Below are 26243 nucleotides of genomic sequence, written 5' to 3' on the forward strand. Positions count from 1 at the left end.
GTTTCACCGCACCCGCGATTTCAATAGTCATCATAACCTTGTCGTTGCTGTCGATGTCGGCAACATTCAGCGACCAGTGGAAATTCCTTGACCATATCGGCTAAAATCACAACATTTCAGGTCGAAAACATACGCTCACGCATTTATGGTTCGCTACGTCGATGGTTCGTTCGACATGACAAAGAACGTCAATCAATTATTCCACCAGAAATACGAATGCCCAATACCGATCTAACAATCACCCGAATCGATTGGAGAACAACTGGCCAACGGGAGGAAGCATTAGCAAGTGGTTCCAAGACTGAACCGCCAGCTAAAACACCAAACAAACTTGGCTCGTCCAAACTTGGGCAAATCTGGTGGTAATCTTGGTTGTGTCATCGTTTCTTTGTTTACCTCTTCAATCTCTACGATGTTGGTGTCAGAGCCGTGTGGCATCATACCTGGAAGGCGTGGGCCCGAACCCCAACGGAGCAGGTCATGAAGAGAAGACGAACTGATCCATTTCAATGGTTTGCAGATGGTGATAGCAAAGATAAATAATAAAGACATGTATGTGCCTACAATAATTTAAAAAATTCTGGTTCGTACCCGGTACTTTCTAAAATGACCGCACTCACCGCTTGGTGGAGCGCGAGATTAATTGCATTATCATTTCAATTAAAGTGTGCCATGAGTAGGGCAGAATCAAATGTCAACATTGTCACTCATTTCGATACCATAATTAAATTGTTAAAACGAAAACGAAACAAACGGAAAAGCACGAAAAATAGGCATCCAAAGCCAGGTCATCATGCTCATTTCTGCCATATACTCGTCAACCGTAGATTTTGATTTTTTAATATTTATGCAATCTACTCTGACTGTTTTCGTAGTACATAATGGAATGTCGGAAATCTACTGTTTTGGCACTTGGAATTCCGAGCTTTCCGAGCTACCTTTACTTCCAACGCGAAAAGTATACAATGTAACTCCCACTTAACTGGTATAATTCATACCTTCTGTAATCTGTCCTCTCGCTATTAAACAAACAAACAATATATTAAGTATACTAAAAATCTCAATACATACAAATGAGCTAACGAATCGAAAGGTTCTCACGGTTTGACATTTGTGTTAAAAATGTGATGATGGGAACTCAACAGTGCAACCAGTTTATCACCATTGTTGCCAGTTTCATGGAGGACCGTGATGTGCGCCAGAAAAAGATCGTGAGTGTCATGTCTGGAAATTCGTTTGTGGTGATAGTCAACATGACCCGGTAACGTTGTAGTAGGCCAGGAAAAGTAAAGGAAAATTGACGAAATTGTCTCAACAAAGATTTCGCTTCGATAATTCTATGCGACTGAACGACTTCTTACTTAACGTGTGTACAAAATTGACCCCGCATATGTTCCAATCAGAGACGATCTACAATTTGCGGCAAAGCGGCTGTCACGTTGTCACAAGAGATTGGTAAAATATGCAAATTGCCCGCTGGCAAAGGAATCGAACTGTCCGGACGGCGCCTCGTATGCAGTCTCTGTATTTTCAACGCATGGAAATGTGGTCCGCAGTTTTAAAAGATAAATAATTGTGCTGTGATTCCAATCCGGCCGAGGGGTGGAAGCGGGTGGTGCGGGAATGAGGCGATAAATGCTAACATGCTTGTATATTTGAACAATTTGGTGTAATTTTCTAATCATTGATTCAAGCGCCGCCTGACGGCTGTTCTGTCGGCTGAAAATCGTTCAAACTGGTTCAAATTACTGGGTTTAATCACACTGGTCTTGGTGCCTGCTACTGTTTGATATGGCAGCACTGTGGCCACTTGAGCGATTATCTTTGAACTATCTGACTGGTATATTAAATCGCATTACACGCCTCAACGAATTAGTGACGCAGATGGTATTAGGCATTAAAGTGTTATTTTGTATTTGCATCGCATGGTCGCCGGACTTTTACTGTATTTAGACGGTAATTGTTTTTTCATTGCGCCATTTACGACAGCACACAAGCACACGAAAAAATCAAAGTGCCGCCGAAAATTTATAGCGAATAATAACATGCCATTTCACTCCTCACAAACCGATCGTAAAACATTCGCTGCCATTTCAAGCAGCAACTGGCCAAATTTGGATTCGCCTCAGGCATGTGCTCCGGTTGATTCCACCCGCGTCTGAGTTTGCACCTGAACCATTAGCGATCCGGAAGAGTGGCTGGGGCAGCATACAATGTGGGTACAGCTGAACATTAATAGTTGAAATATTTCCAAACCAATTGATCATGAAGGCGCATTCTGATGCAGTGTAGGAGCTAAAGAAGATGTTAATAGAGGTTTCGATTAATCATTTCATTAACATGCGTATGTGTGTTTGCTCGTGCTCATGGCTCATGGCTGGCAACGGTTTATAGGGAAAAAAGGTTTTCACGGTTTGCTAATAGTATGTATCCTGGACTCAGCAAAATGTAGTTTTTCTTTCTTCTTGGTGGTGTCACTTCACTTGAGTTCACACCGGTTGATGGCTTCAAAGGCTATAACTCCAGTTAGTTTTTGTTTATAATTCCATGGACTTTACTTTTTCTGCAACCGGTGAAAGTCTCATGGTGTCACTAACCGATTCGCTGCCGCTCAAAAAAATATTCTATATTTCGTAGTATTCGAAAATCCACATCCACACTACCGTCGAAAGGATGAGTCGAACGGTTTATAACACTCAACTCTGCGAGTCTCGTTTGTAATGCCGGTTTTCACAGTGATTGGCATGCGCATCCTGTATGAGAAAGGATAAAGCGCTATCCACACTAGGCCGTGACGTATCCGAAACGGGACCGCAACGTGACGAGATTTTTTTGTAAAATATTCTCATCATACCGTGCACTTCCCGTGTCACTACCGCTGCTATTAGTAACATACACACTCGTTGCATTTGATGTGCATGTTCCTCACGAAAACGGCACATTTTTCCAACGAAGAATTGACCATAATTGCAATTGCTCTGGATGATGAAGATAATCAGCAGTTTAAAAACAGAACAAAAAAGAGAGAAGATTTGGATGCACGAATTTTGGAGAAAAAGAGCAGTTGAGCGTGAATTCACCACCTTATATAAGCAGCTTGTGAATGACGAGATCAAGGAATATTTCCGAATGTCAGAAGCCTGTTTCAACTCGCTGTTGAGTTGAATTCATCCGTGTCTTAAAAAGCATGACATGTTTGTTTAAGATATTTTAATTGATTTGTTAACAAGATTTCTTTGTAAATGTCAAGAAAACTCCAACCAAAAATTGCGTAACGATCATTGAGATGGCTTATAGTTTGTGTTCGTCTCATGATTTCAGATATTTAGGAGACACGCCATATCATTTAGTTATAGACATGGGGCTGTCTAAAATTAATCGGCTAGGCTGTAAAAATTAATCGACGCAAATGCAATGCCGAAACCAACAGAAGATATGTGGAAGAAGATTTTTGTGGAATTTCCCGCTGTGTCTTGGAGCCTTTGATGGAAAGCATGTGACAATTCAAGTCCCTGCCCATAGTAACTTCGAGTCAACGCATGCTTTGACCGTGCTTCAGATGTGTGTTGATTCAGACACGAATACGACACGGTCTAGTGAGAATATTAACATGAGGCTGCATTAAACAAATTTGAAGCGTAACCAGGACGGGATCCGGTCCAGCCCCGTTCTGGATACGTCACGGCCTAGTGTGAATAGCGCTTAAACCATCATACCCCTCATTTTGAAGATGTGTTTATGCCTACTGTTTAATTTTAATATTTAATATTCCACTTCAATAGATTTTAATTTTTGTCGTGAATACAACTTACAGGGTCCGGCACTCGAAGTGTAACCAATTAAAAAGGCCATAAATTCAGTTTGGAAAATTACTTTTACTTAATTCAAAGTACAAAATGTGTAAAAATAATACAAAATTCAGAATCAATTCACTTTTGCTCGATATGACCACCTTTTGCCTTGACTATAGCCTTGAGACGGTCAAAAAACGAATCGCAAGCTGCCCGAATGTGACTTGCAGGTGTATTTTGGCCCACTCGCGGACAATAACTTTTTTCAGCGCCTCGAGACTGGTGTATTTTTTAGTTCGGACTTTGCTCTCCAAAATGGCCCAAAGAGAATAATCCATTGGATTCGCATCTGGTGAATTCGAGAGCCATTGTGTGGACGTGATGAAGTTTTTCAGCCATTCTTGGTTCACTCGAGCTTTGTGAGACGGTGCCGACTCCTGCTGAAACGTCCATGGTCTGCTACCGAAATGTTTGTCTGCCCACGGCTTCAAAGCAACCTCCAGAATACTTTCCCGATAATATGTCGCATTTACCTTGACGCCAGGCTGGAAGGTTTGAAGTTGGTTACACTTCGAGTGCCGGACCCTGTACTTTACTATGGGGCGCCTTTCCAAAATTAGCCATATGGAAGAATGGGCAGAACTTAATCGTGAATATCTCGATTTGTATTAATGGTAGCAACATAATTTTTTCACTATTTCATCCTAAATATGATCAGGAATTTAGGATAATATTTTGAACAGTGTGAGATAACCACAAACAACTCCAAAATAAGGTTTTCTGAAAATTTCAAAACATCACGGAAAACTCTTTACTTTTGCTTGGGTTTTTCGTGCAAGGATGACGATTTTGAGGTAGTCAGTCACATATCTTCAACTGAACGTTATAAAAGGGGAACCGTGATCGAAATCGATCACTTCTTCTTGTGCGTTGGATGGAAGCAGACGTCGGGGCGAGAAGACGCATTCAAACAGCGGCATCGGAGAGCGCACCTTCTGCGTGGTTGAACACCTCAAACGCTCAGGTCGTAGTTCTCATTTGCCTTCCGATCCTCAAGGCGAGAAGACGCATTAAACCAGTTTCGCATCATTTGGCACTGCGAGCGGATGTGTCGGTTTGTTCGCAAAGCTAGTTTCAATTCAAGCAAGAACGATCGCATCAGCTGCTGGTCGTTTGCATTGAAGAGAACGAAAACAAGAAACGAAAAGTGGACAACATTATACGAAATCAGTCGTTCTAATGGCTCTAAATGTTATCTAAAGAACTATTAAAATTACTTTCTTGCAAATCGAAGGTAAAAATCATCAGTTTAGTGAAAATCCAAAATAATTTGATTTGCTTCGTGCACTTTTCGCTGTGCGAAAATGGTTCGAGAAAAATGTTCCGAACTGTGCTAGATTTCGTAGAGAATTCCACAATTTGGTCCTTCTAAAAGGCAGAAATGAATCCTGTACAGCATCTTTATAGTTTCTTTCAATGAAATATGCAAAGTCGAAATGAGATAATCGTCAAAAATCGTTTAAAATTTTAGTAGTGAAAAAGGGGAAAGTTTCGCAATTCACACAATCGATCAACTATCAATTTGAATTCGAAAGTGTAAAGAAATCGTGTTATTCGTATTCACGACATCCAGTTATGTCTCTGACATTACACACCCGTACTTTTTTTAATTCAAGAAGAACCACGCATTAAAATTGCGCATTGCGAAAATCCAAACTACTCGCAAGCAGTCGCAATAAACACCGAACACCATACTCGCGGAAGTTCTGTTCTCATACTGAACTGTCAAGTCACGTTCAAATCCGAACTCTTACATTTGTACACGAACGCGTAATGAATGATAAATCACAGGAAAATTGATTTTTGATAATGATTGCCTCTGAGTGAATCTTTTTGCCATTCTCGTACAAAAAAGCCTATGCAACCGCTGTAAATATCAAATACCATTCGACTCAGTTTGGCGAAATCACAAAATGTATTTGTGTGTGTATGTAACAAATAATATCACTCAATTTTCTCAAAGGTGGCTTACAAATTCTTACAAATTCACGCTCAAATGAAAGGTCTCATGGTCCCATAGGCTGCTATCGAATTTTATCCCGATCCGGTTTGCGGTTCCGGAATTACAGGGTGATATGCACCTAAAAAATGAAAAAACTACACACGTTTCTCAGAGATGGAGAAATCGATTTTAACAAACTTAGATGCAAATAAAAGGTCTTATGTCTTTTTGGTCCATTGTCAATTTCATTTTAAATTTCATCTTTATCCATCTTCCTATTCCCGAATTACAAGGTAATATGTGACAATTTATAAGAAAATACGCACTCAATTTTCTCAGAAATTTCTTAACCGATTTTCATAAATCAAGATGCAAATATAAGATCTTGAAATTCTTTGAAAAGTCATCGAAAAGTTGATCCGGATCCGACTTTCGGTTCCTGTATTACAACACGATAAGCTCATCATTCCTTTCGTGACCGTCGTATCGATCGGATGGTAGTTTGCATTAGAGCAGCTGTGCGTTAATCCATTCTAATCCGTTTCAAGGTCATTTAATATCAAATCTTTTGTATTCGCGAGCTTGTGCAGTAGATCAATACAGTATAAACAATAAATACCGTTAGACAGTGCCGGGTGCTATTGTGTTAAAACAATACGAACAGTGAACGGACGTTTAGTGTGGTGCCGTGAACCGGTGCTGTGTGCATATTTATTCTCAAAGGTCGTTGTAACTAACGCTTGGCCTCAGTGGCCGAGTTGCTACGGATCATTAGCTAAGTATTATATTTTTTCCCTTCGTGTCCCTTTATCGTCTTATATTTTGACTCCCCCTATAATTTGCGCGGAACCTCAACCGCGCTATGGCAAGTCCATTAAATTCTACCCTGTCCCCCGAAGATAAAATGGAAACAGATTCTAAATCTGCTCCAAATAGTAAGACTCACCGGGTTAAACAGTATCCCGAAGAGCCTTCACCCTCGGCCGGCCTTTATGTGGTTTATTTTCGGACCAAAGAGAAGAATAAACCGCTTAATATTTTGAAAATATCTAATGACTTGACGTCGAAATATCCAACATTGAAATTTATCTCAAAAATTCGTCCCGATAAGCTCAGGGTCTCGTTGACCAGTCTGAAACATGCTAATGAGATCGCTCGAAACGATCACTTTACGCGGGACTACCGCGTTTATATACCAGCTCGCGAAGTCGAGATAGACGGAGTGATCACGGATCCCAGTCTGACATGCGAGGACATTCTCAAACATGGGGTCGGATGTTTTAAAGATCCCTTGCTTAAGAATGTCAAGATACTGGACTGCAAACGTTTGCATTCAGTATCGATCGCCGCGGATGGGACAAAGTCTTATCCCCACTCGGACTCGTATCGGGTGACCTTCTCCGGCTCGGCTTTGCCGAAATTCGTTCTCCTGGACAGGGTTCGTCTACCTGTACGACTTTTCGTACCACGGGTAATGAATTGCACTAGTTGTCAACAACTAGGACACACAGCTTCCCATTGTGGAAATCGGCCCCGCTGCTCGAAGTGTGGAGAGAGTCATGCGGATGGCGTTTGCGACAGAGACATTGAAAAGTGTCTTTACTGTGGGGCGGCCCCGCATGACCTCACAGCATGTTCTGCGTATAAATTGCGTGGAGATCATTTGAAACGATCTCTCAAGCAACGATCAAACCGCTCGTTCGCAGAAATGCTGAAAATCGCCACACCACCTGAACAGAACCCCTACACCTGTTTGTCTGCGGACGATTGCGACTCTGACGATCCTCAAGAAGGTACATCTTCAACTTTCCCTCGTAGTTTTAGGAAGAGGAAAAATATATCATCTCCTAAACTCCCTAGAAAGGGTTCGAAGATATCTCTTGAAGGCCCTCCAAAAGTAACAGCAGAAGGAAGTGTTGGTAAAAAAAACGAAAAGAAGAAGCCAAAAGCTCCTAGTTCCGGAGACTTGAAATCGGAGAAAGAATATCCAACACTTCCGGGGACACCCAAAACCCCGAAAGTCCCCAAGGAACCAGAAAACACATCAAGTGCTGGACTTGTAAAATTCAGTGACATTGTGGACTTTATATTTTCCGTCTTCAACATTTCTGACCCCCTAAAAGGTATTTTGATGACTTTCCTGCCAAAAGTTAAAATGTTTTTGATGCAGCTGACTGCAAAATGGCCCCTCCTCTCAGCAATCGTTTCCTTCGATGGCTAATTTTTCGAACGAGGTCAAGGATTCGATCACTGTTTTACAGTGGAACTGTAGAAGTATCATCCCGAAAATAGATCCTTTTAAATACTTAGTAAATAATCTGAAATGTGACGCATTTGCATTGTGCGAAACTTGGTTAACTTCTGATGTATCACTAAACTTCCACGATTTTAACATTATTCGCCTGGATCGAGATAATCCCTACGGAGGAGTACTTTTGGGGATAAAAAAGTGCTATTCCTTCTTTCGAATTAACCTCCCCTCGATATCAGGTATTGAAGTTGTCGCATGTCATGTCACAATTAAAGGCAAGGACCTTTGTATTGCTTCCATCTATATTCCCCCTAGAGCCTCAGTTGGGTACCACTGGCTCAGCAGTATCATGCAACTTCTTCCCGCACCGACGTTAGTTCTAGGAGACTTTAACTCTCACGGTACGGGATGGGGTTGTCTTCATGATGATAACAGATCAGCTATGATCCATGATATTTGCGACAACTTCAATATGACAATCTTGAATACGGGAGAAATGACACGAATTCCCGCACCACCAGCAAGACCAAGTGCGCTGGACTTATCCCTTTGCTCGACATCGCTACGGTTGGATTGCACGTGGAAGGTAATCCCTGATCCCCACGGTAGCGATCATCTGCCAATCGTAATTTCAATCGCCAGCGGATTAAGACCATCGGAAACAATCAATGTTTTGTATGACCTCACACGAAATATTGATTGGAAATGCTACGCAATATCGATATCTGAGAAACTAGAAACAACACAAGAACTTCCTCCGGAGGAAGAGTATACGTTTATGGCTGGCTTGATTCTCGACACTGCGATTCAAGCTCAGACGAAACGTGTACCCGGCGCGAATACCAACATTCGTCCTCCCAACCCGTGGTGGGACAAAGAGTGCTCATCACTGAACGCGGAAAGATCTTTAGCATTCAAAAAGTTCAGAAAATATGGAACACCTGATAATTATAGAAATTACGCAGCACTAGATAAGCAAATGAAGAACTTAGTTAAAGCAAAGAAACTAGGTTACTGGCGACGGTTTGTTGACGGATTAACAAAAGAAACATCGATGAGCACTCTTTGGAACACAGCCCGACGAATGCGCAACCAAAACACAACGAACGAAAGCGAGGAATATTCTAACCGCTGGATTTTCGATTTCGCTAAAAAAGTATGTCCTGATTCTGTTCCGGAACAGAAGATATCCCGCGCCGCGACTTCGAATACAAACGAAACACCGTTTTCGATGGTAGAGTTCTCACTTGCGCTCTTGTCGTGTAACAATAAAGCCCCGGGGTTAGACAGAATTAAATTCAACTTGTTGAAAAATCTTCCTGACTCTGCCAAAAGGCGCTTGCTGAATTTATTTAACAAGTTCCTCGAGGGTAATATTGTTCCACACGACTGGAGACAAGTGAGAGTTATCGCCATTCAAAAACCTGGGAAACCAGCTTCCGATCACAATTCGTATCGGCCGATTGCTATGCTTTCCTGTATCCGGAAGTTGTTCGAAAAAATGATTCTCTTCCGTCTAGACAATTGGGTCGAGACTAATGGTTTACTTTCAGATACACAATTCGGCTTCCGCAGGGGTAAAGGAACGAACGATTGTCTTGCGTTGCTCTCAACCGAAATTCAAATGGCATTTGCTCGTAAAGAACAAATGGCATCAGTATTTCTAGATATCAAGGGGGCTTTTGATTCAGTTTCTATAAATATCCTATCTAAGAAGCTGCACCAGCATGGTCTTTCGCCGGTTTTGAACACCTTTTTATATAATCTATTGTCCGAGAAACACATGTATTTTGCACATGGTGATTTATCGACAATACGATTCAGTTACATGGGTCTTCCTCAGGGCTCATGCTTAAGCCCCCTTTTATACAATTTTTACGTGAACAACATTGATGAATGTATCAACACATCTTGCACGCTAAGACAACTTGCCGACGACAGCGTTGTGTCCATTATAGGACCCAAAGCTGCCGATCTCCAAGGACCATTACAAGATACCCTCGACAACTTGTCGACGTGGGCTCTTCAAATGGGTATCGAGTTCTCTACGGAGAAAACTGAGCTGGTCGTATTTTCAAGAAAGCGAGAACCAGCACAATTACAGCTTCAACTAGGGGGTGAAACCATAGCTCAAGTCTTCACATTCAAATATCTCGGGGTCTGGTTCGACTCTAAAGGCAGCTGGGGATGTCACATTAGGTATCTGAAACAGAAATGCCAGCAGAGAATCAACTTTCTTCGTACAATAACCGGAACTTGGTGGGGTGCCCACCCAGGAGACCTGATCAGGCTGTACCAAACAACGATATTGTCCGTAATGGAATATGGATGCTTCTGCTTCCGATCCGCCGCGAACACCCATTTCATTAAACTGGAAAGAATTCAGTATCGTTGTTTGCGTATTGCCTTAGGTTGCATGCAGTCGACTCATACGATGAGTCTCGAAGTGCTCGCGGGCGTCTTACCGTTGAAAAATCGATTCTGGGATCTCTCATATCGATTGCTAATCCGATGCGATATCTTGAATCCAATGGTGATTGAAAACTTCGAAAGGCTTATCGAGCTTAATTCTCAGACCCGTTTTATGTCCTTGTATTTTGATTACATGGCTCAGAATATTAATCCTTCTTCGTTTGTTTTCAACCGTGCTCATTTCTTGGATACTTCTGATTCTACTGTGTTCTTCGACACATCCATGAGAGAAGAAATTCGTGGAATCCCGGATCACGTACGCCCTCAAGTGGCCCCAAATATTTTTTATAATAAATTCAGAGCAGTCAACTGTGAAAAGATGTTTTACACTGACGGATCAAACATCAACAGGTCCACAGGCTTCGGAATCTTCAATCAGAACATCACCGCTTCGTACAAACTCAGTGATCCGGCTTCAGTCTACGTCGCAGAACTAGCTGCTATTCAGTACACCCTCGAGATCATTGAAACCTTGCCCAAAGACCATTACTTCATTGTCACGGACAGTCTAAGTTCAATAGAAGCTCTCCGCGCAGTGAAGCCAGGAAAGTATCCCCCATATTTCCTGGGGAAAATACGGGAACACTTGCGAACTTTATCTGAACGGTCTTATTTAATATCGTTAGTCTGGGTCCCTTCACATTGTTCCATTCCGGGCAATGAAAAGGCAGACTCATTGGCTAAGGTGGGCGCATTAGAAGGTGATATTTACGAAAGACCAATCTGCTTCAATGAATTTTTCAGTATCTCTCGTCAGAAAACTCTCGAAAGTTGGCAAACTTCATGGAGCAATGGCGAACTGGGACGATGGCTGCATTCCATTATCCCTAGGGTATCGACGAAACCTTGGTTCAGGGGGATGAACGTGAGTCGTGACTTCATTCGTGTGATGTCTCGGCTCATGTCAAACCATTACACCTTCAACGCGCACCTCCGGCGTATTGGAATCGTGGAGAGCGGTCTCTGCGCTTGTGGTGACGGTTATCAGGACATCGAGCATGTCGTATGGACGTGTACGGAGTATTGTGACGCCAGGTCTTTATTAAAGGACTCCCTAAGGGCCCGAGGTAGACCACCTGAAGTTCCGGTCCGAGATGTGTTGGCTAGTCGGGATATCTCTTATATGCTTCTTATATACCAGTACCTCAAACACATTAATATCCAAGTGTAATCTGATATACCTCGCTCAGAAAGTATAATCTCCACCTACAGGTTCGACACTAACATCCGCCCGATTCTCTCGATCACCGTCCCTGTCCACCATCTTCATTGGAACTAACAAGATCTTTTTTTGTCACTAACTTTTCGTTCCCCCTTCCCCCGTTTCTTCACCATCTCGATGGCAACTAATTAGATCTCTGTAGTTTTCAGACATTTTGTTTCCATACCCCCTATTTACCTCGGTTTCCACAATATTTACTTTTTTTATTTTTTCATCTCTTCGTAACATCACCATCACCGCCTACGGTCCTACGCTCCAGTCGATGACCAGCATGCGGGCCACCCGCCGGGCCTTCGTAGCCTGGGGGTGTTTCCCGCGGACCCACACGAACTGAAAGGAAGCGGCCATAGATAGCACCAACTGGAAGTCATGCAATATTCAATTCACCTACCACTGCCGAACGCCAGCTAAAAGCTTTTTCCAAAAATTCTAGACGACATAATCTAATGATACTATTCTAGTTTTAAGTTAGTCGTTAATTAAGATTAGGAAATTCCCTTGGCATCTTAGAGCTTAAGCAGTGTGCCTAAAAATATATATTATACTATTGAAAAAAAAAAAAAAAAAAAAACACGATAAGCGAAAATTTTTCAATTTTATGAGTATTTTTTCGCAAGGGATGGCGAAACGATGTGTATTTTTTTTATAAAACTTACTGATAAATTCATCTAGTTGGCTGATCTAGTTAGTTGGTGAATATGTAAACTTACTTGGGACTACCAGTCCCTGGTCTCCGGTTCTGAAGTTACCGATAATAGTGGAAAAAAACTTTAAAAAAGAGACTCACTTCGATTTCTCAGCAACGGTTAAAACAATTTCCACAAATCTTGATTAAAGTTCTCATTGTCTTAAATGATACTATGCAATTGCATCCAGATCCGACTTCCGCTTCCGAAATTGTAGGGACATGAGTGTCAAAACTTCCAAACCGTCATACAAAATGACCATACAAACCCGCATCGGTACGTGCTGGAACGGAAGAAGAACACACCACCGCCTTTGCGAACGAAGCACACAGCGTGCTTTGTTCAATTTCGTATAGCGTGTACGGAAGGAAGAAAAGAGAACGAAAACTCACAACGTTTTCAAAACACAACCGAATTCATCGGCACCAAGCACACATGAGCACAAGTTTGCAATCGTATTGCAGGATCCAAAACACTGGTGCACGCACAAATGTCTGTTAACGAGGTTTGGTTTGGTTGATCACAGTGCAGCGTCATCTACTTTACGGTAGTGTGGCAGAAAGAATGAAAGTGTGGCAGTTCAAATTGCTGCACTGATGAGTCAAAGACGGAACGTAAAAATAATAAAAACGGTTTTTTGCCCTAGCACAAAATTTGGCTAACCTTTAAATGACCAAACCTGCATCGGCCAGAAATAATCGAAAACACATTTTCGTTCGGCACGTCAGAAAAGACATTGCACTTCGTTGCAAAACAAAAAGTGTTCTGTAAGTAGCAGAAACTTTACGTCTACTTAGCGGTTCAAATTGAACTGCCGAGTTTAGCACTAAGCAGTTCAATTTGAACTACTCTGCACTGATGAGTCAAAGACGAAACGTAAAAATAATAAAAACGGTTATGTGCCCTAGCACAAAATTTGGCTAACCCCTAAATGACTATATTGATAATAATAACAAAACTAAAAATTCAATCACAAAGAAAGTTTTATAGCATGTGATTGATAAATATTACTCCCCATTTTATTTGAATTGAATTTACAGTAGTAACAGGAGCAGAGCACAGGTTTTCATTTTGATTTAGATGGCTCAATCGAAAAAGTGCATGAGATTTAAATCAGTTAACTTTGATTCAAACAAAGTCTATGTCTCTATAATCGGAATTTGAATGGAACAGTTTTTTCGCTACACTTTTTATGTGTTGGTCAAAATGTTTAATCGTGATATAATTTACGACACAAAACATTATGAAATTTTCAAAGCAGATTTCTTAAATATTTGAATTTGTAGGTCTGCCTATTTGATGGTCGCAAAAACTTTTTACGACTGTGGCGGTCTCCGAGACTCGGCTCTGGGAATAGATTGTCAAACTCCAACGTAACTTACATCGATTCCTATGGAAACGTTAATAAGAAAGCCTCACATAGAAGTTTTTGTTCTCATATAGAAAGGTTATGCAATCACTTGAAAAACCGAATAGTAAAAATTGGCCCGGAACCATATACCATTCGACTCAGTTAATCAAGCTGAGCAATGTTTGTGTGTGTGTGTTCGTGTGTCTGTATGTGTGTGTCAAATAATCTCACTAGGTTTTCTCGAAGATGACTGAACTAGCCGATTTTGACAAACTAAGATTCAAATGAAAGGTTTCACGGTCCTATACGGAATCCCTGTATTTCATCCGGATTCGATTACCCGTTCCGAAGTTATAGGGTAGATTATGTTAAATATTGTACACCGTCACTTCAACACGCGAAACAAAACATGTAACAAAATTTCTAAAATAATCTCAAAACTACACAAATCGATAGCCATTATCAGTAGGCAACTGAACAACCCGCTATCCTGGTTCCCGGTCTCCGGTTCCGGAAGCACCGGAAATAATGGTCATATATTCCAAAATGGATTTCACTCACTTGTCTCAGCGATGGTTTGACAGATTTCCACCAACTTAGATACAAATGAAAGGTCTCACGCCACAGTTCGCTTTCTCATCTCATCCAAGTCAGTCTATAAAACAAAACCGCTTACGTTCGGGACGGAAGAAACCAAGTACAGAATTGTGTAGTGAACAATAGAACGACCGCGAAATGAGTGAACCAAACGAACAAAAGCTACCGCCGATACGAAAGAATATAATTATTGTTAACTTTAGGCAGTGTAAAATTCGTCCTTTGATACGAGAACTTGAAGGTTTGCTTAAGGAGCAAATGCATCTTGACATTTACTTCAGTGCAATAAGACAAATAATGTTGTTTACATCCAGTTTTATAAAGATTTGAATGCAATTCAATTCGCAAAAAAACAATAACAATGTGCACTATGTGGGTCACGAAAACATTAAGCACAACATTCCAGTATATATGGAAAATAGTGCTATAGAAGTGCGTGTGCATGATCTTCCCTCAAGCGCTTCCTCCTTATATTCGTAAAACTATGTCCCAATACGGAGAGATTCTCTCTATCAAAAAAGAAAAGCGGAAGAACTTTTCCCCCGGTATTCTAAATGGCGTACGTATGTTACGCATGCGCTTGAAGAGGCCTATACCTTCTTATGTGACCTTCGGTCACGATACAAGAGTCCCGTGCAAATCACTTGTTACCTCTGACAATCAGATGGCCATATGTCAATATTGCCAAAAAGCTGTTCACTACGGTAAGCCATGTGATAAACTGGCCAAGGACACAACTACACCAAAGGACAATGGTGCTTCCTTCACACCAACCCCAAGCAACCCCAGTACACCTGTGACAGCCACCAACAACAATGAAGCATTCCCTTCAACGAAACCATCCAACGTATCCCCTATATAACAAAGTACACCAGCTGCAGTTAACAGCTTACTCTCCAACTAACCAGGAACTGCAAACAATGTACAACAAGGCGCATCTACCGCAACTAGCAACGAACTCAAGACTGCGAATAATACCACCGATGCGGCAATGGATGATGTGACGAGCCACGAACAAAGTGCCCCTCAATACTCGCAGGAGGGAAATGGAAGCTCCTCTCCCCTTAGAAAAAGGGTGACAACGAGATCCAATACAAAAAACAAATATTTAAAAAATCAGCTCAATCGGCCACGTAAAGCTTGTACGCAAATAGATCGGAATAAAAAAAATATCTTTTAAATTAAAAAAAAGGTTTCACGGTCCCATACGGAATTGAAAAAAAAGAACTAGTAGAGTTTGTACTTTATGTTAGTTGGTGGCCGTACGAACCAACTTCGATTATACCGGTTCTCGGGTTCCGGTGCTGGAAGTACATATAAAAGTGAACCCACTTCGTTTTGTAATGGATGGCCTAACCGATCAGAGAACATTGTTCCATTCTCTATGTTATACTAGTTAATGCACAAAAAATTCCTTGGTTTCTTTCAAAAATCGAAGAGAAACATTTTGAATAGAATACCACAGTATTATGTATGAGAAAGGCATCATTACACCACTAGATGAATTAAAACAGGTTTTTCTGTGTGTTTTCATTCATACCACTTCTCAATCTGTTTTTTCCGCTCAGTTATGACAAAAACATATGCCATAAAGACTGTCCCAGAAAGTATGGACGCACTTTGATTTCGCTGTAAATAATTCACAAGTGTTAGATATTCAAATTTTATTCGATATACTGATAATATTAGACTACAACAACAGAATATTATTCTCAACATTAGCCATTGTGGACTAGCTGGTGCATCTTCTTGCGAACGTTCCTCATTAAATTCCGTACTGACTTTTTGGCGACAAATTTTGACACTTTTTTCCAATCTTTTTCGAACTATTGGTTTCGGCTGCCGAAACATGTTTCCTAAGATGTGCCTTCGTTAATGCCATCAATTCATATTCCAAATTCAAATACCTCAATTGGTCGAAGTTGTAAGCAATTTGGTGGATTCATGTCTTTTGGGACGAAAGTGACATTTTTGGTAGTACACCATTCTACCGTTGATTTCGAGTAGTTGCACGAAAGCAAGATCTGGCCAGAAGACAACAGGATCCTTGTGGCTTCGAATCATGGGTAGAAGTCGTTTTTGTAAACATTCCTTGATGTATATTTCGCTGTTCATTGAAGCAGTGGTGATGAAGGGTTCCGAAATCTTACCGCAGCTACAAATTACTTGCCAGACCATTGCTTTCTTACCAAATTTTTCGACTTCAATCGATGTCTCGGACTGGTTCAACACTTACCCTTCTCGCACCGTATAATATTGTGGTCCCGGCAAGGATTTGTAATCGAGTTTCACGTAGGTTTCGTCGTCCATGATTATGCAGTTCAAATTTCCAGCAAGAATCATATTGTACAGCTTTCGAACCCTCGGCCTGATCGATGCTTCTTGTTTCGAACTACGTTTTGGTTGTTTCTGCTTCTTATAGGTTCGAAGATTCAAACGTTCTTTAGCACAAGTCAAATATTTCGAAGTGCCCACTTTTTTGGCCACATCCCGAACTGAAACCTCCTTCTTTTGCTCGAACGCCTTCAGTATACGTTTATCCAACTGAGGGTTAGCAGGACCTTTTTTCGACCCGTTTTCGGTTTATCGTACACCTATGCGAAGATTGAAACAAACTATGTTGCCTCTTTTATCATTTAATTGTCCGGATTCTAGCACGCCAACTTTGAGTTCCTTGTATGATTCAGAACTGGAACCGAAAACGGCAACCGACTACACAAAATTTTTCGTCCATGTCGGAATATTTTATGCAGATATTTAGGTCGCTTCGCATATCTTCAAGAACTAGTAGGGTAACGGTTCCCCCATTCATCCCAGCTCCAGTAATCATCTCATATTCAAAAACTATTAGTTGTCGTCTCTATTCGATAAATTGAATTTAATGTTCACGTCACAATTACAACAGTATTGCACATTTTTCTGTTTTTTTTTCTGTCGTATAGCTTCTTAGAATCGAAGCAAGGATATTGTATCCGATTTTATCGCAATTTGTTGATTAAAAGTCGAGTAATTGGCAAAATACAATGGCGAGATGAGATGACTATTGGTACAGTAGCCCTAGAAAAAAAACCAAAACCCGTTTGTCTCCAACCAGTCAACCACTTGTTTTGAATTGATTTATCACTTTTTATCTTTTGACACAGATGGTCACACACAACTTGTCCACACCGGATGGAAGCACCCAGCACATGCAGAAGAAACAGATGGAAATCCTTCAGGCCCGCACTTCATCCGGTTCGCTGCAGGTGGTTCGAGCTCAAACCGTTCAAACGAGTTCGTCGCGTTGGACTTCCTCCACACTGCATTCCGAGATCAGTAATAGTAGTAGCAGTTCTAACAATCTTCACAGCAGTTCACTGGCAACCGTCTCCAGCAGTAAGACCAGTGCACTAACGACTAATGGGTTCTCGAGTCATCATCACCTACCGCAACAGTTTCACCGACCGGTGATAAATTCTAGCAGATTATTGGTAAGTGGAAACTGTCACTTCTGTTAGTCATATTCGAGCCTTACTGAAAGCTTCGTCTTGGTACGTGCGCTGCATTGCTCTTGAAACTAAACTGTTTCCGACCAAGAGCAAAATCTTAATTTTTGTCCAACAATGAAAACCATGTCCATGATCAATCCATCAAACCGTGTCAGGCGGTAATTGATCTTGCTTTGTACCGATCGTCACCGTGAACAGTAGCATCAATGAATACTTCACTGGCAATGGCCATTGTGTCATTGAATTTCGCATACCGAGTGGTTACGCATGATATTTGTATAGTACTCCTACACGCCTAGTTCAAGTCAGTGCCATTTGCCAGAGGTAAAAATGTATGTACCTTTGAGCACTTATTGAACCATAAACTGAAGAGTGCTACATAAACGTCCTTGAAGTGTGCTTCGAAATGAACCACGTTTGCTTGTTAAAACTTCTTTCTTGAGTTAATGACACACATCAGATGTTTGTAAAATGTTCTTTATTTTGTCTACGAACTGACTTTCAGCACCCGGTTGGCCACCGTCACACAATTAATAATTCATGAAATCATACCTCACGCCCAATCGTCAACGATTCTTCGAAATAGAATGCGACTGTGTAAAATTGAACCGCGTTTCTTTATGTTATTCAATCACCAGAGTACGGCAGCCGGCAGCATCCTACACGGTACTTCTTCTCAACATCAGAGTCCTCAACCGTTGACGTTGATCCAACCAGTGACGGCTAGTGGAGGGAACCATTTTACGACATCATCAACATCATCATCATCGTTGTCATCGGTGTCGTACGGCAACAAGCTGCATTCCAAACCTTCTGGTCTTCATCGTACGGACAGTGGACATCGGCCTCATTACGATTACTTCGACAAATTCAAAGACATCAGCGTAAAGGAGCAACCGGCCGATCCCGAAAGGTGAGAATTTATCATATCACAAACGTCGTGCCAGATTTTGCAATATACATAATTGATTCGTAGTGCTATTTCGAATTGGAAATTTCAGTCCAATAATTTTCGGATAGAAATTTCTGTGTAGATATAAATTCCTGTTTTTGGTTTCACAGTACAGGGGATGCGAACACAGGGGGAAGAGTTGGCATCACTGAGTGTGCGGTGCGGTATCCTGGTGCTGCTCTCGAAAAAGTATAGTTTCAATGTGTATAGTTAAAAATTTGGTTGAAATAGTAATGAGTGATAGTGCAGGTGTGACAAGTGTGTGTTTAGTAGTTAGAGTGCTATTTATTGAATAATATTGATCCGCAAAACTAAAGATGCTCAAGCGGCAAAAACTGAGAATTTACCACCCCAAAATTCAACGATGTTAACCTGTTAACCGATCGAAGCGCCGCACAGTGGTTCGAATCAATAAAAACGTGGACATAAATCAGTAGCTGCCAAACCGTTCTTTTAATGCATATAGTTGCTTTGAAGAAATTATTTACAAATATATACCGCATTATTTGATCCTATCATTAATTGTTCATGGCCTACTTTGACAAAAAATATAACCATAACTTTTTTTCTGAAGAGATAGAAATTTTTTTCTTCTACAAAGTTTTAGAACTATTAAAAATATTTTACTTTGTCAAATATACCAAAAGTCTAGGTCGCACCGTTTCGGATATACAAAGCGTTTTTATGGCAACCCCCTTAAAATCAGTTTTTTATTCATAAATTGTTTCGAGTTGTTTTGTTATGCATACTTTGTTTGGAATAATTGTAGAATTTATAAAATCGCATATTTTTGTTGAAGGTAGTGCACAGGTTTGTTCTTTCCTGGCAAAGTTATGCAACATTTAACCTTTTTTTTACCTAGGATAAAACCTTGCATCGAAGCGAAATATGCAACTTTATGCAGCTGATTTTTACAAAATTTGTAGGCACATCCCCAATATCATAAAAAAATCTAAATGGAACTCGGTGGAACTTTTTTTTTAGGTCTTTTCAAAGTTAGTTTTAATTACTGAATTATGGCAACCCCCTTAAAACTAGTTTTCTAGTCATAACTTGTTTCGAGTTATTTTTTTATGCATACTTCGTTTGGAATAATTGTAGAAAATATAAAATTTCATAATTTTGTAGAAGCTAATGCATAAGTTTATTCTTTTCCGGAAAATTTATGCATAATTTTACTTTGTACCTAGAAAACCTTGTGCCGAAGCGAAATATGTAACTTAATGCAGCAAACTTTCACGTATTTTCAAGTATTTTTACCGAAGATATGAACAAGTATTTTTGCAAACCAAATATTTTTGCTGAAGATATGAACATTTCAAGTATTTTTGCTGAAGATATGAATAATGTAAAAAAAATATTTTTTGAGATATTCACTTTATTTCAAAAACAGTTTTTTTGGATTTACCTACGTGGAATTTATCTCTATTACCTAAGTATCTACTTCAAAGTTAGCATTTAAATGAGTAAGTTTTCCCAATACTTTTCACAACCTAATCAATCAACTAGGTAGTTAATGTTACCTAATAAATCATTACAATATGTCACTTAGTCGCATTGCATTCGATCAATCAGTATCAGTCACGCTATCGTCCGAGTTTTCCGTAGCGTTAATTTCTTGTTCTGTTGTAAGTTCTAGCATATCAGTAGCTTCCAGTGACAATTTCTTTCCAGTTTTGATAGGTTTGTAATAAATATTCGAAATCAGTGGGTCAGACGCTACCAGGAGTCTACAAAAAACATCTGTCATCGTTTTTTCACGGCTCTTTTTCCTCGAGAAATCACGTCGAAATTTCTTTATATATTTGTTACAGGACTCTTGCGCCTCCTCGGACATTTGTCCGATGGGCTAGAGAGAATTTTCAATAATTTTTCCACCATGAACCAGAACTTTATGCACTGTAGTTGGCATATAGTACCATAGAAATAATGCAGCAAATGTCCGTGCTGTGTCAAGTGCATATTTTTCAAATTTTTCGACGTTGATTTTATGCCCACAAGATATAACTTGTAAAATCGAATGGAAACGTTTGATGATTTCCTCGTCTACGCCAGAGGTGCATAAAAAAAAGATAACAGCGTTCAGTTGACGAGGTTTCTGTGAGATAATTGCACACTTTCCCATCCACCATCGTTAAAGCCAGCGTTAGGTCATTTCTAATTATTTTCAAACAAGTAGTTTGACTGCCAAAAATTTCTTTTTTCACGAGAGAAAATATTTCTTTCCTTGTCAAAGTAATGCTTCGTTAGGGAGGAGCGGATACTGGAAAAAATATAATTACATTAACGCAATAACTTGTAGTTTATTTTTGGATAAAACTATATATTTTTTTTTACTATAGCAATGTGAAATTTTCGGAAGATTGTTGAAGAAATTGTTGAACGAATATATTGCTGTAGTTTTAGTATTCACACACACGCAGACCCGCTAACATGTATTTTTTTTTGAATAGTTAAATTGTTATTGTTTTCAAATGTAAATATTTCAAATTAATATAGTGTAATTATGTTTCAATTAAGAAACTCGACGTAACGAATGTTTTTTTTTTATTTTTGAATTAATTTTACACCGCGAACTTAATTGTTAACATATAAACTGTCAAAGTTAGGATTCGATCAGTGACTAACTAAATTTTCATCCATTATAAAAATCGCCACACGAAAATTTTTCAACTTCTTTGTATAGACGCCAAACATAAACTAATCGTACGATATGCGTCAAAATTTGACAGAATGTGTATAAAAGTGTTGCCAACGTTGAGAGAATAAAAGTTTACCGATTGGATAAGCGCGGGAATTTTAAAATGAAAATTCCTGTTCGTTTTTGATCATAAGTTATGATAGTATGATTGATATGAGAAAGGCATCATTACACCACTAGGTGGATTAAAACAGGTTTTGCCTTTCTCTATAGAAAGGTATTAGAATTGCTGGAAAACCGACTTTTGAACGGAGCCTCGGAGACCCATAGTGTTATATACCACTCGACTCAGTTCGACGAGTTCGGAAAATGTCTGTGTGTGTGCACTTTTCGAAGATATTTTCACGCGCTCAATTTTCTCAGAGATGGCTGAACCGATTTGAACAAACTTATGCTCGTTTGAAAGCTACTGCAAGGCCATTGATCAAGTTCGAAGATTAAATAGCTGTGACTATTGGTTCCGGAGATATAATGGTATAAGTGACGTAACCGATAAAACACGTTGTTTTGTATCGCTCTAATGTATATGAGGGCGCCAATATTTTGGGATCATCTCAAATATCATTAAGCCCTATTATTCAAAAGTTTAAGCACATCGAAAAAAGTCCTCATACAAAATTTGAGCTAAATCGGCGATGGGTAAGGGGTGCTGCCCAGCGGTTAAAATTTGAAAATTTTCGATATTGAAAAAGCACCGTATGGTAGAGTAATTTCATGTAAGCCGGGGGGAGGGGCTTTTAGCCGCATTGGATGGGGGTCCAAATCACCCCCCCCCCTTATGGTGATTTTTCAATATCTATGAAAATTCCACTAAGTGGACTAAGAAGGGTTTTTTAGATTACCATCACTCTTTTCAAAGTCAAAAATGAAAATCGAAAATGAGCCGAAATTAGTGTCAAAAATTATTTTATAAAAAGATAAAAAAAACTCATAAGACTATTTGGAATGCTTGCATAATTCATACAATTGATAAACTAATTGATATTCGGAAGTGTTGAGGAACATGTCAGTTGTATTTCGTATTCACGACATCCACTTATGTCTCTGACATTACCCACCCGCCTTTTTTAGAATCGGAATTACACATGTTTTGAAACTTGGGAAGTAAATATAACAATAAAGATATACTACTGCGCATTATCAAGCTCGTGCGAACGCGAAAGAACTTAATCGGGTTTGAATTTTTAGGATGAGTAATGTGTTATCTAAAGTGCTGATTTAACCATACATAATAAGCTCTGCGATTGGCATTAATTTATATAGAATACTCAATGGATATTTTTTTCCCATTCGAGAATATAACGTTTTTAGCCGCATGACGCATTCAACGAAGTTTCCATGCCACCAGTCGCAACCTTAATTTTGTTGATTTATTAAAACGATGACAATTTTTATTCCGGTTTTCAAGTGTGTTGATAAAATGTTGCCTAATGTATCGGAAAACAGGTCTCTTCAAATACGCGAGTGCTGAAATGCTCGCGAACAACCAAATTATTCTCAATGATTACATCCGATCGTTGAGTTGCATTGCGTGTCAAATGGAAAACCACAAGTTCTTTCAGTTTCTCGACCTAAAATTAGTGGTATTTGATGCAGGAGATGCACCCGGTCGTAATTTAAACTGGAACGGAAATTGCGATTGTGAAGCAAATCGAGACCAATTTCTACTCAACCTATACATACAATGTGACTCTTCCATACCGGACCATTCTTCTGGTGGCCTTCCGTGGATCTTTTGCAAAGTTCATTCATCGATATGTGGTGAATCAGATCTCGCAGCACAGAAGCAAGAAAGCAGCAAACCGTCGAAAAATAGTCCACCTACTCACCAGATCTGAATGCTTCAAACATGTTGCTGAGCAAAGGAGGCTATGGAGTGCAGTTGATCCGCAGCGGTGACGACGGGAAATCTGATGGTGCACTGCGTATTGATCCCAACAGAACCAGCTCAGCATCGACGTACCCCTCACTCGTCAGAGATTGCTGTTCCGTGGGATATTATCATCGTTGGCGCGCAGACATGCGGCCAACGCATTCGTAAGAATGACGGAAATTCGCAACACCCGGAGCTCTCGGAGCAGCAAGTCAGTCATTTTCGTGCACCAGTCAAAACCACATCAACGCTTCAAAGCGCGACACGTCTGGAGGAGATCTCATTCGTCAAACGGCATTCGATTCGTAACTACGCTTAGTGCACCTCGCGGTATAAGGAAAGTCACGGGCTTGATGCCGTCCGCCGCCGTTTCAACATTTTAGTGCAACGTAAGGTAGAGCAAAATCGAGTCAATTTACGGCAAATATCGTAAGCCGTCGTGAGTTGAGATTACTGTAGAAAAGGTCATAAAAATTAATAACGTGAAAAGGCCTACCAATTGGCGTGTGCCTCAGTGAATAGCAAATCAACTTTTTCCGGTGGCGTCGTGTGTCTTTCCCGGATGAGTGCCTGACTGACCGATTGGTTTTGTACCGGCCGGTGAAATTGAATCAATATAGGAATAACCCCAGGTAATTCTGTTTGTTTTTTTTTTGCAACAGGGCAGAAACTAACTTCAATTCGATAACTACGTTACAACGAAAACAGGATTTTTTAAAATAAAACGTCATTATTGTGCTTACCTAAAAATACTTAAAATTAATATTCTTACTGTGTTGATGTTTAACTGTCTGTATAGTACATAAAGTTAATTGGGGAACAACTTTTGTATACATTTAACAAAACAAACAGCCACATTCTCTGCTCATACGGTGTGACTTATGGTGATAGTTTTTTGATTGCGATAACTATACTTGATTTTAGGATTGATTAAAATAAAACAAGTTTACCTACGTACCACGACTCACTCGATGACTACTGTTAATATTTGAACACTCACGCTTACACTCAACACTTACAGTTACACTAAAACAGGTTTTAAACCTTATTAGAACTATGAAACCATTCAGTTTGAACATTTAACGAATGCCAACTTGGAACGAATATTTTCTGTTATCTTAGTAAACAAGAAAAAAAATCTGAATTAGTTTGTTTTGTGTTTTCGTTTTCTCGGTGTGTACGTGTACACATTGGTTAGTCACTTGAGTTCCGCCACTAGCATTTGTTGATGTCACTACGTTTGTCACTAGTATCTGTTGATGTCACTTCGATCGATTGTAGTCATTGCAATGATCCGTAGATAAGTAATTCTTTTCATTAAATATCCAATGGATGTTACGTAAGAGCTTTTGTATTTTTTTCCACCGAGATTTCGACATCATTCAACTATCACTAATTTAAATGGGCGCAGACCGTTCCTGTCGGAATATGCTTGCCTTCAGTCAAAGGATACAAAAATTGGCCCGATTTATTCTATTGCATAGAAATGGAAGTATTTGTTTCTGGCCGGAATACAAACATTTGTCAGAGCCGAGGTAAAAGAAGTGTTTGTTTTCGATTAACAACATTTTCAATAAGAAATATGTAAGCAATTTTTCAAAACACATCAAAGTTATTCGGAAGAGGGAATTCTACATTTTTGATATTTAAACTGGGTGTTTAAATACAAATTGTGAATAGATTCAATGAAATATCGTAGTAAAATGCTGTAATAAGAAAAACTATGAAAATCAGACAAATAGTAGTCAGGTTGTTTTGAGCTTGTTACCTTAAAGCCTGAATTCACGTATAAATATATACTAGCTGAATTACCCGGCGTTGCTCGGAAATGTTTCGTGAAGGGAAGACGGAAAAAAATTCTCGAAGTTGTCCTACTTAGTGAAATACTCTGATTGTAGTGAAACATAACTTAGACGGAAACCCGCTTGAACAATACTCCGTTCATGTTCAAATTGCGAATGATCAGTGTCCCATCTCAAATCTCACAATAATCATATTTTTCATGGTATTCTCGACAAATTGGGTCAGTTTTATATTTGAACCCTTTTGTTAGACACAACCTCCGAGTTTCATATGTATATGTGCTTGTAACGTACTTCCGTACTTCTTCGTCACATTCGATCTACAATACCTTTGGCTTCCATGGCTATGAACACTTGCTACTCCCTCCTCTTTATACAAATTTTTATGGCATCATTAATTGCTCAAAATTTTCCATCTGATCTGATTATTTTATAACGAAAGACTGTTTACCATCATAACTACATTTGTACTATAGAATAACGTTTTTATATCATTTATTTGACCACGGCTTTAACCTTTCTGGATGTTCCCCGGGGAGGAAAACATGTAAAATGACGATTCAGTTAATACAAATGTCGTTATAAACTTATTTCCATCACCTTGAGTCGACAGTTTTCTCAATTTACATAAAAAATGCACAATGATTGTATGATTTCGTCAGTTCAGATCAATGTTGAGAATACTTATTCCCCCTCCATCTTGTAAATATTTTTGTGAACCTCACTTAGTTGCTAGAAATATACTGTAATCGTACAGAGTACCAATTTTTCGTAAAACCCGATTAATTTTCCTCTTACACTTTCCATGTTCGGCGCACTTGCTGCACTCTCTCATCCTAAAAATAATCTTATAATCTATTTTGGTTTAACTTCCCTTTTGTTAGTGAACTTACTGCAAATCTTCTCCATGATTACCCGGAGTAGTGTAGAAAGTATCTGTGCTTTTCAAAAAATATAGATTCCCACCTTTGGTACATGTGCCAAACTTGGTGGCGATTCGTTTAGTTGTTTCGTAGTTATGCTGAGACATAAATATACTCTCGTTCATAGGCAGA

The 26243-nt window shown here is 39.7% G+C and overlaps 1 protein-coding gene across 6 annotated transcripts in view; it reads left to right on the plus strand.

Annotated features, from left to right (window-relative positions):
• The window catches only part of LOC131430992 (serine-rich adhesin for platelets), a 371249-nt gene that overhangs the window by 300674 nt on the left and 44332 nt on the right, over window positions 1–26243 (plus strand). For all 6 annotated transcript variants that reach the window (XR_009229618.1, XR_009229616.1, XR_009229615.1 and 3 more), the window contains 2 exons: window positions 17516–17842; window positions 18499–18773. Coding sequence is in view for 1 of the 6 variants with exons in the window: in XM_058596336.1 (XP_058452319.1) it covers window positions 17516–17842; window positions 18499–18773 (602 nt within the window). In the remaining 5 variants the exon portion in view is untranslated. The remainder of the gene's footprint in view (window positions 1–17515; window positions 17843–18498; window positions 18774–26243) is intronic.

The sequence above is a fragment of the Malaya genurostris genome, chromosome 2 (assembly GCF_030247185.1).
Source record: "Malaya genurostris strain Urasoe2022 chromosome 2, Malgen_1.1, whole genome shotgun sequence".
NCBI classification, from domain to species: Eukaryota; Metazoa; Arthropoda; class Insecta; order Diptera; family Culicidae; genus Malaya; species Malaya genurostris.